Here is a 13464-nt window from a genome sequence, read left to right on the forward strand (position 1 = left end):
TTCTCTGTTTCCAGCCTAAAGTTTAGTTCTAGCTTATGTCTGAGAGATCGATAACCACTCGTTTGCAATAAAATAAAGAAAATACAGAAATTACACATTGGAAAAATGTTATTTTATAAAACCCAAACAAGGGGGCAGTTTCTCACTATTCTTATCAGAGCGGAGTCCTGAATCAATCACCCCTGTCCCCATCCTTGCAAGTGAAATTGTAAGCAGAGTTGACTGCCAGTGTTTTTGAATGATTGCATATTTGAATCTGTACATCTGGCAGAAGGCATGGCAGAACCAGGAACTAATGATTTGCACATGGATGCAGCAAAACATTTCAACCAAGGTCAAATCATTTGTACAAATTAACTGTAATCATTAGATAAACTGTGACCACCACTAGTTTCATGACATGCCTTATGTTTGTGGATGGATTTCTGTCTTTGCTGGCTGTCATAGCGTTACAAATAATGTTATTTACTGGGAATAAATAACATTATTTTTATTATAATACAATATTTACAAAAACAAACAGTTGTACAGTGTTAAGTGTGAAAGGAGAGCTGGTTTACTTCACTGCTAATTGTTTTCTTCCATGTTCTGCAACCTTCATGAGAGATTGTAGAGGTTCATTAGAGGTTTATGACTTCTTCCTGTGATTTGAAAAAGACGTGAAATGCATTGCGCTCATGAAATGTGCTGCTGGAAAAAAAAAAAAAAAACCTGAAGGACAGCCTTCAGCACAGAACAAAAATGATAATGATGTGTAATTTTTCCCTTTTTACCAGCTGAACCTTAAGTGTCTGTTTTCACAGTTTTCTGTTCATCACCAGTAACTAAAGAATGCTGCACTTGGCACATGTAGAGCCTATTATGCAGCTTCTCACATATGTTTTTGTGGATGTTAAATATCAGTGTTGGTTGGCTATTGCATTGTGGAAAGATTTGTGATTCCATGGCAACGAAGAGCTCTACCTTGGAAAGAAAAGAGAGATGTATTGCAGCTTTCATGTGAGTGAAAAAGAGCCGTAATGAAATCATTGTCATCTATTTTTTTATAACAGTGTATGAGAGTCTAACTTGGCAGCCATCAGATTTACATATCAAAGTCTTGTAAACAGTCTCGGGGAGTATGGTTGCAAATGTGAAATTGCTTTTTGTGTGTGTGTATTTATTTAAATTAATTTTATTTTTGTATGTATATCAGAGAAAATGATGCATTTCAGTGCAAGTCAAGAGAACTGAATGTGTGTGTGTGTGTGTGTGTGGATGTTTTTGTGTGTGCATTTCATCCTCAGTGGGCAAGGCCTCAGCTCTGGTTCTGATTAACTCCCTGTAAAAACACCTCTGTTCAGAACATCACAGCCCGTACATCACACTCTCCCTCACACACACATGCTGCGCAGCTCCTGGAGGCTCCCTGTTCACAAAGGGGAGTCTACACCCATCATTCAAAGCCTTATAGTCCTTAAGAATGCTGACACACACACACACACACACACATAGTGCTCTGTTTTCTTAGCTTTGATACACTTATAGAGTTCAGAGGTGAGAGGGCTGGAGGTAACGCCGTGTTTTTCCAGAGCTTTCTAACCACCTAAATCTGCTGCTACACACACAAGGAGGTCCAGATGGCTGGGCGGAGACAAAAAAACACTCTCATATATATGTACACAGTCATGCTCAAACGCAGAAAAAGAGCAAATGATAAGCACTCATGCAAGCTCATCAGAGTTCTGTCACCTGAGTATGAAGACGCCCGCTGAGGTTTCATGTCAGGACTCACGTCAAGTTAATGATCCACTAAACCCGCATTGAGTATTATTAGGCTGAACACGAGGTGTGCAGTGGGTGTTATCTACATGTGTAAATGTAAAACTACCACAGGTTAGATTGTGTAGCTGTGTGATGTGGGATCTTCACCAGCGCGCAGCAGCAGCAGCAGCAACAGCAGCAGCAGCAGCGCTGGAGGATACATGATACCTGGTAGCTGTAAGTGTGCAGGTCCTCTAAATCTCAGCCAGCTGAGAGCAGTCACATGTAATCAATGGCTGAATTTATCACTCAGAGCCAAGAGCTGTCATGCACATGCACATGCACATGCACATGCACATGCACATGTGTGTGTGTGTACGTGTGTGTGCATGTGTGTTTATAAGCTCGACCCCTGCCACCTCTTGAGACGTGATTCGCGTTGTCTTTAGCGAGCAATTATAACCGGAATGACTGTGAAAAAGGTCACAGACATCCAGATATCAACACTCTGCACCAAATGCCAACTATGTGTGTCTGTGTGTGTGTACGTGTGTGTGCTCTACCCAAAATGCCAGCAGCCACACTATCAGCCTTGACCCCCGTCGCCCCCCCCTCCACTCGGCGCTTGTGGGTAATCTGCTGCAATCCTGCATGATTGATGAGAGAATTTTTGTTGCCAAGCAAAGCAAAGCATTATGGGAGCAAGGAAGTTGCATTATTGAACCGAGAACAGGACATTAAAGGTTACAGTGGCACCGTTTAGGCGTGATTATGTGTTTGTGTACTTGTTTAAAAGTGTGTGCTAAGTCGAGAAGGATCATCTGCGGGACAGTTTTTGATGGATGAGGTACCAAGAAGTCATTTTTACTGTTATTATGGGCGTCAGGGTCGCAGGTACAACTAATTAACGCCCAAATCCTGTGTGGATAAACACCTGCCAGTGGGTTTACAGTCACTCACTGGTGTTCTTATGGAGACGATAATTCCTTCCTTATAACAATCTGAACTGAAGATCTACAAGGTGCACCCCTCATGCATTCAAATGTGCTGTAGTATTTTGTACTTTTCAAGATAGTTCTACTTGAAACTACTTGTTTCTTATTTTTTTATTATTATTTTTTATACTTCTTTTGGTTCTCACGGCTGAACCACACAAAAGTGCGACGTTTGCATTTCTCATTAAATTCACAAAAGGGATTTCTGTGTTCTATCTACAAGGCTATCCACAGAAAAAAAAAAAAAAAAAAAAACTTGCTTGTGTATCATTGCCCTGAGGTAGGGCAAACGTCAAAAGTAAGTCAGTTAGTTCACTGAACGGTGCACAGAACAGGGGTCTTATTCTGCAGTGAGGATCCTTTTGATGTACAGACGTACCCCCTGGTAAGGATACATTACCTCCAAATTTCAAGGTTTTACTTTTCATGATGGTGAAATTAGAATTTTCTGCCTGATAGTATGCGGAGGTAGTCACCCTTTCCCCTTGTCATAGGCACATTTTCCCATCCCCAGTGAATTTCCACCTTTTAAGACTTGATCATGACCGCGTTTAAATGGCTTAATCTTTTAGGAGGCTCTGTGTTTTGTGGCAGCCTCTCTTGTACTCTCCCTGGCTTCTATATCGGGCAGCGTTTCCCGGTTATGAGCACAAGCCATTCCTCCAGATGGCGAGTCGTGTTGCTGTGAGTCAGTCAATAAAGCGAGCAGACGGGGAAAGGTGCGATTTTACAGTTGTTTAATGTGTGCCGTGGTGCCACACACACACACACACACACTGGTTTTAGCATATTTAAAACAGCTGACCTCCAGCTACGTCCCACCCGGATAATGCACCACTGCCTCAGCTTCATGCGTAGTGTAATTGGCAGGATGAATGAATAAATCTCACTTTACTACGCGCCTTTAGGAAATGACTGAATAAGACAGTTACTTATAACCTTTAAAATGAAACCATTTGTTTTGACTGTGTATTCTTAACAATGTGCTGTAGCAGGTGTTTTTCCTCGCATGATGGATGTCTCACTTAGAAGCAAAACTCGGTTTCCTGCTGATGGCCTCCTGAACAACAACGCATAACTCGTGAGCTTCAGCTGTACATTTGATAGCTATAGTTGATATTCCTGAGGGCTATAAACTCAACTCTTCCTATAAATCAGACAGCTCATTTATTACCCAGGAGAACACTTCCCTTGTTTTCTCTGCAGACACATTTGTAATGAACTGTTCTGTGTTTGACAGCTCATTGACATGGGCAACGTGGATGTTTTGTTTTTCATAGAAAGACAAAGACTGAAATGTGTGTGTGCGGTTGCACTCGGTTAGTTACTTACTAAAATGTGGATCATCATAAATGAGCAAGGACACTGAACCAATTTGCTGAACATGTGAGTGTGGGTGGACACGAAGTTTTTATTTCAGGGAACAAACTTAAGAGTATCTGTTCCAGGATGTTCTGTTGTGCAATTTGGTCGACCAGTGTACCTGTGTGATTCTGGACGTTTCACATTGTTAAATATAACAAAAAAAAAAGACTAAAAAGAGAAAGGTGAGAGCAGCAGCAGGTTTGTGCGTTTCTTTAAGAGAAGGATGCCTTCCATCTTCACACATGCACACACAGACACACACACACACACACACTCTAGCCCGCCTGGTGCATTTCCCTTCTGGCTTTCCAATTTAAATGCAAATGTTCCCAAATCGGACTCCACTATGACGCAGAGGCAAAATTATTTGACGCAGCGATGAATTATATATTTTAATTAAGCAGCCCAAAGAATCACGCCTATTCAGCCTTTTCCTCTCCAATGAGAAATGAATAAATAAATATGGGCGACGGGATGAAGAAAGGAGCAAATGGGAGAGTGAGGGGAGGGAAGGATGGATGGATTTGGGAGGAGGGTTTGTATTGAGTTTGTGTGATTGCAGCGCTAACCGCCCATGGGCTGTCATTATGTGAGCGATCTGAAGCTGTCAGATTTCAAAACTGTATTGTTTGCTGATAGACGGGCTAAATGCACTCACAGTTTGAGGCACACACACACACACACACACACACACATGCATACAACAAACTTGAACGTTTGCTCCCAGTGAGTCCCAAATCCATGCACGCGCACACACACACACACATATACACCCCATTTGGATTTTGATGGGCAAACCAGCACTTAGAAAATGAAGAGCAGAGATGGGGATTGTGATGCTCTGACAAGGGATGCAATTTTAATTTCACCCCCTGTCACTCCTCTCAATATCGGCTCAGATGAAATACATATGAGCTGCCAATCACTTGCACATACAAATAGACACGCACACACACACACGTGCACACTCAACACAAGCACACACCTCTTAATCACATGCATGGAAACTTTCACTTACTGTTTGTACGTCACAGGTGCACATACACAAAAACTCATCATCTAATATATTAAGTTTTTTTTTTGCAGCCGTTTTATGAAATACAACTTAGAATAAGGCTAATAAATAAAACATAGTTCAAAATCTGTTATTAAACTGGAGTCCAGAGCAGGGTTCAGCAGATGGCACGACAGAATGCGTATGTATGTTATGGTAGAAGCATATTTCTCGGTTTACCTGCTTATTTCTACACTGATCTGCTCTTTAATACATGAGGGAGCTCCACAGCTGCAACCGTGTCTTCTATTGGAGTGACACTGGTCAAGGTCTTAGTGGAGCAGCTTCATACAAACACTGAGCACCAGTGGAGATGTGGGCTACGTGGGCTCCTGCGTCTCATGAATAAAAGCCTCATTTCAACCCATTTTTCATTAGAAGGAACATCTACAGTGCAATTACATTAATTATTTCCAATGAGAATAACCCTTCTGTAATTACTTTGTCTTGCTTTCACATATAAGAAAACAAAATTGCACAATACATTTGAAAAGCCAGACTTTGATAGACACATTTTTTTTTAGATTCTATAGGCCCAGCTGATAAAAAGAAATCAAATAAATACATATACATATAAATAATAACTGTTTGAGTGTAAGAGCTTTTCTTTTCAAGCGCCATTGGGTCATTCATAAAAGCATTACATCGTGTGCTGAATGTATGTGACTGTTTTATTGCTTTTTGACATGCTGGTCCAATTGTAAAAGCTTTTTCATGTTTTTGAACGTCAGTCGATTTTCAGAGCCTTGTAGATATGGTTCTTTCTTTCTGAGATGCTTAAACATGTTGTTAATGGTGTTCGTTTTTTAACTTTAACAAAGAGACTGAAGGAGTGAGGGATATTACGTGAAGGAGAAAGACTGAGAGATGCTATGTGGGTTGTAACAGAAAGCAGAGAAGGAGTACCAGGAATAAAGTTAAACAAAGAGCAAGAGGTAATGGGAGCTGACAGTTGGGGTCCTGCAGCAAAAGAACAAGGAAATTCACTTTAATTTCTTTGGGTCTATTTAGAGTGTTCACTGTGTTCCCCACACGCAGACATGCACACCTTCCTCACCGCAAGTCTCAGCCGAAGGCGCAGACCCTCGGACAACTTTTGTCTGCGAGAGAGAGTCAGCTCTCTCTTCACGCCGAACAGAAGACGAAAGGGAACAGGATAGAAAAAAAAAAAAAAAGAGTGGAGGCCAAATTTTAATTGGAGGGTCTGAGTTCAAGCCCACTTGTTGGCAGGCATCTGCCGCATTCAAGTGTCCTTGAAGAGGATGGTGAATTCATCGGGACTCCAGTTGTGGAGTTTAGTTGCAGCTCACGGTGACCTCTGACCTTTCAGCTCAATGGAACAAGAATGCAAAAACACACTTTATGAATAGGCCTCAAATCTAAAGGTGACTAATTAACACGTTTTGTGTGTTTAGGAGATTGGAGCATTTTAAAGGAAGCGACTTCTTAATGAACGTGCACTTACAGAACTGTCCTTTTTCCATTTCTGTGTATTTACAGGATAAAGGAAAAGCTTTGCAGTTTGGGAAACACACTTGTTTGCACTCTTGCCAAGACTTAAATGAGAACATTAACACAACTCTCATGTCTTTATGCTAAATATAAAGCCAAATGCTGGTTGCCAGGCAACAGGTTTGGACCAAGAAATAATGCAGCACAGAACCCCGAAGTAAAACAGCAATTAGCTGTTATTACACTATTTTTTTTAAATTACAAATGACTTATAAAAGATTGATTAGTGCTGTTAGGCAGATTATATTAAACCAACTTCATTCAGAGCCAGGCTAGATGCTACCTAGTTTCCAGTTTATGAGTTTAGCTAAGTTTCCTAGTGTCATGTTTATTATTTCTAAATGAAAGTAGCATTAATCTTCTCTTCTAAATATTGAGAAGAAAATAAGATGCATGAGTAGGGCCCTATTCTCCTGGATTCCAGGCATAAAAATTACCCAGATGACCCTCATCCTTTTTGCATTTCTCATTTAAAGCGTACACTCTAGCGACCTCCTCTAGTTGCACCTCCCAGCTCCCCCCACATGTGAAAAGGAATAAAATTAAATAATCAAATCTTAACAACTTTCCAAAAGATCTTGAAACTAATTGATTAAATTCTGATAATAATAATAAAAAAAAAATCTGAAAAATACAGTTTTTATAGCTGCATTTTTTACATTAAAGGGAGAAATGCTTTTTCAGACAGTGTAAATCATATGATCAGTGTGGCGGTTGCAGCCCCATGGTTTGGCTCCACAGCCCAGCTCTTGATTGCGGTGGCATGAGCAGACCAGAAGTTTGTTGCATTGTTGTATTGACTGACAACCATGAGCTCCTGTCTCTGATTGCTCCTGGTTAGAAGGGGAAGGCTCACTCAACAAAGACACTGCAGGGGATATAACTACACCAGGCTGGCTGTTCAATGGGTGTGGGTCACAGAAGCCTTTGACAGCTCCTCTGAAATATACACAAGTCTCATGCTATAGCTTTTACATCAAGAAAATAGTGGTGAGATGACCGAAAAGGAAAACAAGACAAAACATGACAGAATGAGAAAAAAGGTTCACCTTCTCCATCTTACCTCATCTTTTATTAGCAGAAGAAATGTTAAAACAGAGATCATGAACATTTGATGTGAGGCAACGACGACATGGCGGGCAGCCCGTGAAGTATTGTTATTTTGCATGCAGTTTGTGTTTATGGTGTGCTATACCTTTAAGAAACTGCTGGCCATAGCCCATCCCAGAGAGGATGGACCCATTAGGCTGATGAACAGTGAGAGAAAGAGAGAGAGAGAGGGAGATACACTTAAAGAGAGAGAGAAAGGTTATATAGGGAAAAGGCTAACAACAGTGAGAGAAGTAAAGAGATGAATAACATTTGAACGAAGGCACTTTGACGACAAAACAAAAGAGACTGCAGTGGACAGAGGAGACAGAGAAAAGGCCACTCCGGGGACCATAGTATTTAAAAAGGAGATAAAGAGACAGTGAGAGGACAGGAAGCAGCCGTCTCTCCATCTCTCACATGGTGTTGTAGGCGTCTATGGGTCTGTCAGTCAATCAGGACGACAGGCGGACTCGCTCCTTTTGCTCGCTCTCTGCCTCTCACACGCTCCCACTCTGATGACTTTGCTGTGTGTGTGTCTACAGATGGCAAACCTTGTGACATCGTTGTGCTGTGTAGTTCTGGCCGCGGTGGTGGTTGCCTACGCTCAGAGGCGCAGTCAGCTTGGTGAGTATGCTTTTTTTTTTTTTTTTTTTTCTTCCTGATGATGCTGTATCAGCTTTTTTATCAACTATGATGTACTTCGCAGTGCTCTCTTCTCATCTTTCCATCCCAGAGAGGATGTGCTCTTTCTGTTCACTGCTAATTTTGAGTCATTGATAATTGCACGAACTTGATTTAATTAGATGCAAGACATAAAAAACAAAACAAAGCCTGTTTTTATTTGCCTTTTTTTGGCCAGGGTAAGGTTTACTGTGTGTTAGCTGCGATTTTGCTGTGTGTCACTATGCCAGTTTGAGCTAAAATAGATGGCTACTTGCTGTGAAGTCAAAGGCGCAGCAGGAAAAAGAAATGCACCTTAGGAATTCACTTCTCCTGGGTCACAAACAGAGAAACAATAGCTGACCAAATCAGTCTTCCCTGACCGTGTGGGGCTAATATTATGGCCACATTACCAAGGCTACCTCCATAACAAATAAGGCTTCAACAAAGAAGCCAGTCAGGTCAACTGACGATCGTGGACGTGTTTCAAATGGTTTGTGTGCTGAGGTTTTCAGAGAAAAAAGCTGAAAAGATGTATATAATGCAGCGATTGCTGTTGTGAGAGTTCACGCAGGATGCACGACCATAAATTAGACAGTGTGTGTACAGTAAATGATGTGTGTGTGTGTTTAACAAGAGGAGTCAATTTGTCACTGTGGCTTTTTTAAGTCAGCTGACCCCAAGGAAAGAGTTTAAGGAAGTCAATAAGTCCACAGTGACGCACATCACTGTCACGAGGGTCCCACACACAGACACAAGCACACACATGCATCGACAGAGTAGAAATGGCTTAAGAAATAGGAATGTTGTCTTTGGGGATTAGGTGAAAAGCAGCAGAGGAGGTCCGCGAAAGAGGGACGCGGAAAAAATAACAACATAGGAACAGATGAAGACAGGAGAAAGTGAAGAAACGATAAGAAGGCACATGGAGAATCAGCATCGAGAGGAATAAATGATGTTGCATAAATGAAGTCTGCATGATGGAGCTCAGAGAGAGCATGTTACGAGTTCCTTTACTTTTACTTGTCCTCTATTTTAATACTATGCCCTTCACCATGAAGTTAAACTTTTAACTTCCTTGCATATGAAATAAAGCTGAACGGTTCTGATCAGCCGTCTTCCATTTTTTTTTATTTTCTTGCTGCAGAGAAGCAGAAAGGAAGTTGGATGGAGATGGCAAGTAGAGTAAAGAGAGAAACAGGTGAAAAGGCAACACTTAAAGGAATAACAGATACCAATAGAAGGAGGAATGAATGACACGGATAGAGGAAAGAGGGAGCTGTCAGTTCAGTCTTTGGGAAGAGCTCTGTGTGTGTACATGTGTGTGTGTGTGTGAGAGAGCACTGTAGTGTTGCTGTCACTGTCTATCACTCGCCTTTGTTTTTTTTTTTGTGCTACATAGAATCAGCTGCCACATGCACAAAACATGAATGCACATGTCTACAGTATACACACTGCAAAATACGGTATAACACAAATATGTTTGTATATGAATAGACATCAGAACCCACGTATAGGAGCAGTGCTGTCAGACACACCTTTGCTCCCAAAATGATGTGCACAGACACATACACACACACGTATACTCACACAGAGACACACATTTACACATCAGTCTGTCTTGGAAAGTGCCTTGTTTCTCTGACAAATTGCTAGCCAGTTTGATTGACAGAAATCCCTGGGGTAAGCCCCACTTGGCAGAGGGCATGTAACACACAGAAACACACACACACACGCAGAGGGTAATGCATGTGCACACATTCATAGTCTGTACAGAGGGATAGAAAGGGGATGAACTCTGCTTGTTAGGTCTGACTCAATTTGTACAAAATGGACACATACATGGGAGGGCACACAACGTCTATGAGTGTACTTAAGTGTGTGTGTGTGCGTGTGTTTGTGTATATGTGAGACATGTAGTGTATTTATAGGACATCCAATTGAGATGCCATAATTAATGACGGCAGTGCACTGCCAAATAAAGACAAGTAAAGTCAAACAAATGCTGCAGTTACAAGCTCCACATACACAGAGGTTGATGTTTGTCTGGAATGAGGAGAGACAGGAAGTGGGTGACAGACAGGCAATGGAGAGGAACGTCCATACGTGAGGCAGAAATAATGACGGAAAGTGGAGCAGGACGAGCAAACGTCACAAGAGCTCATGTGAAATTGTGTGTTTTAAAAAGCGTTAGACTCAACACACAAATAAGGGAGTATTAGGGAACCGTTGTGTCAAGGTAATGTTGACCATATTTCAAACTTCCCTTCATTTAAAGATTAGTTTAAAGACATTGTGTATTCAGGAGGCAGTGTAAGTAGCAGTGTTTTTTTTTTTTTTTTAATTACAACAATGGCTCATAGGCTACATCTGGGATCTCAAAGTACCACAAAAATATTTCAAATGTCACTATGTGTGTGTGTAATTTTGCACCACTATTGCTTAATTTCTTAAGCAATAAGACTTTATAAAAAAACCTTAACTGAGGAAAGTTCACTGAATGGGCCGTTTTTCCATTTACCTTTTTTGAATGTTGAGCTGGGAAAGAAAATGGATGGAAACCCTAGCAATGGAAATGTCAGTCCCTTAAGGAAACATCGCTTGAAACAACAAAGGAAAAAAAAAAGGGAAATAATTGAAAGCTAAACCTGCAGAGAGAAATAGAGGGAGACTCAGAGGTCGTGCCAATTATGCTGCCTTGAATATGAATTTTGAATTGTGATTGCCAGTGAGAAATAGATGAAGAGATTGTTAGAGAGGACATAGCAAAGATATTGGGTGGGTGTAAAAGACAGATATGGGAAAAGACATGAGAGAATACAGAACAGATGATGAGGAGAGATGAGAGTGAGAATAGGAGTGGGAGACACCGAGTCAGAGAGGGGCGATGCTGATAACAGTTATTCAGACAGTTTTCATGGCATATTACTTATACTTATACTTGCTTTGGACTCATAACAAACTTAAATGCTAATATTGGCACTGGTATAAACCAATAGCAAACAGACAGCGCGACTGTCAATATGAATTGTCCTACTTTTCTTAAGCAAAGCACTGAATATTAACTAGGACTAGACATGCTATGCTTTTCTGCTTGCACTGATCTCTGAACCTCACTGTGGATGATAAAGAAGAAAAAGGAAAAACATTCAAGGATCAATGCGATAATTGTTATTCATTAGTATCAGAGAGAGACTAGATTGCACCTCCAACAGAACAAAAGTTCATGAGAAGTACATGTTTAATGCAAGCCTATAGGGACTAGAGACTTATAGTAATGAGGTCAGTGACAGCAGTATTTGCTAGTTGTCAGACCTCAAGTAATCATCACGGTGCAGTATTCAAAAATAGACTGAATCGCTGTGCTCTTAACTACTTTTCAACATCATGTTCGCTCTTTACAGGAATTACCTCAGTGGCATTGCACAAATGAATGGTTTGAAAACTTCGAGCTAGGCAACAAGGGTCTTATGTGTACATGGGTAGCAAAATGTGTCGAACACAAGCATGCATGTTTTTTCATGCGTTTCCAGTAGAGGGGCTGAAGGAAATACTGCACTATCACAAAGCATTTTTCCATTATTAATAAACCAGAAAATGGCAAAGTCATGCAGTGAGTATTAAGGCTGTATTAAGAACATAATGCCTAAACAAGGCAAAATGGACCTATCCATGAAATTACACATGCTACACAATGTTTTTGTTTCTTCTTGATAAGTAGCCTGAAAGGGACCGTGGAATGTCAATGCCAAGTGACACACATTATCTGTATACACAAAATATACTTAGTGTACTTGCATAGCCTTTGCATTCACAGCTTTGCCCGTGTAGCTTGTGTATAACATGAAACAGGCCTAATGGTGCTCAGCCTCAGTTTGGATCACGTCCAGTTATCTTCACTTCTCCTGTCCTTCTTGAGATCTCTATTTTCTGCACATTGGTTGCGGGCAGGTCTGCTTTGAATCAGGTCCAACATTTTAGACAAGCACAATCCACTCAAAACACATGCACATTCGCTGCCTATTGAAATGTGTCATATCAGGCAACCAAGGAATACTGAGGAGGTGAGTGCATTGTTTGGGCGCTTTGATGACTAGAAGGAATGACTAACCAGCTGATGATTTGGGCAATGAAAACACTGAATCCCTTCTTATTCAGACATAGATGCAGCTAAAACTGGATTTTCAGCTGAAACAAAACACATTACTCATGGCTGCATCGGCTGCCTCTGTTTCTTCCAGATTATTCTGTTCCAGCAGTGATCACAATCACTCACATTACATAAAAAGTGAATCCTCTCTTGCATGAAAAAAGCAGAAGATCACATACATGGCTAAAATGAGCCTTACTTTCCCTTTGCTATTTATCTCAATCTAGCACCTTCTTCCTCCCTCTCCACTCTTTTTAACTGCCCATTCAAGGCGGGTTTTACTGAACCACCACAGCACCTTGGAAAAAGTACCATACCAGTGTGGGGGTGGGGTCATTGTTGACCCCCCCCCTTTAAGCTTCTTTGAGAGGTTGCATTAGAGGCAGCTTCACCCTGATGTGTGTGTGAGTTGTCATACATTGTGTCCAGTATGCTGCTGACTACAGTTACATTAAGCTTCGTGTTTCTCCTTCAGCTTTTCATAAGCCACACGATGCTGCAGGAAACTGAATCCATGACCATAATCCTTTATGCTCATGTTGTATTTGATGAACTGCGTTTGAGTCCAAATCAAGCCATAGAAGCGTGATAAAAGTGAACACAGGGTAACGTTTCATTCTGTCCTTAATTAATCCTGACACATACCGGAATTCCTTATTCATAGCACTACAATCCCATTAATTGTGTGCCTTATGTAGTTAATATCAAGAATAAGTGCAACCAAAAATGAAATATCTAAGTACAAGAATAATCAATAGAAAGTTGAGGACTTGAGAACAAAATAAAAGAAGAAAATTAAGCACAGGATGAGGGAGATATGGTGCAACTGAGATAAAGTTTAAGTGAATTTTCTCTTATTTTTTTCTTCATAACCGCAGGAGTGCAGCTACATC

General features: G+C 40.9%; 1 protein-coding gene across 2 annotated transcripts in view; it reads left to right on the forward strand.

Annotated features, from left to right (window-relative positions):
* The window catches only part of cntfr (ciliary neurotrophic factor receptor), a 174473-nt gene that overhangs the window by 62167 nt on the left and 98842 nt on the right, over positions 1–13464 (forward strand). For both annotated transcript variants that reach the window (XM_026338945.1, XM_026338944.1), the window contains one exon: positions 8304–8385. In XM_026338945.1, the coding sequence (XP_026194730.1) occupies positions 8304–8385 (82 nt within the window). The remainder of the gene's footprint in view (positions 1–8303; positions 8386–13464) is intronic.

Source organism: Anabas testudineus, chromosome 22 (genome assembly GCF_900324465.2).
Source record: "Anabas testudineus chromosome 22, fAnaTes1.2, whole genome shotgun sequence".
NCBI lineage: Eukaryota > Metazoa > Chordata > Actinopteri > Anabantiformes > Anabantidae > Anabas > Anabas testudineus.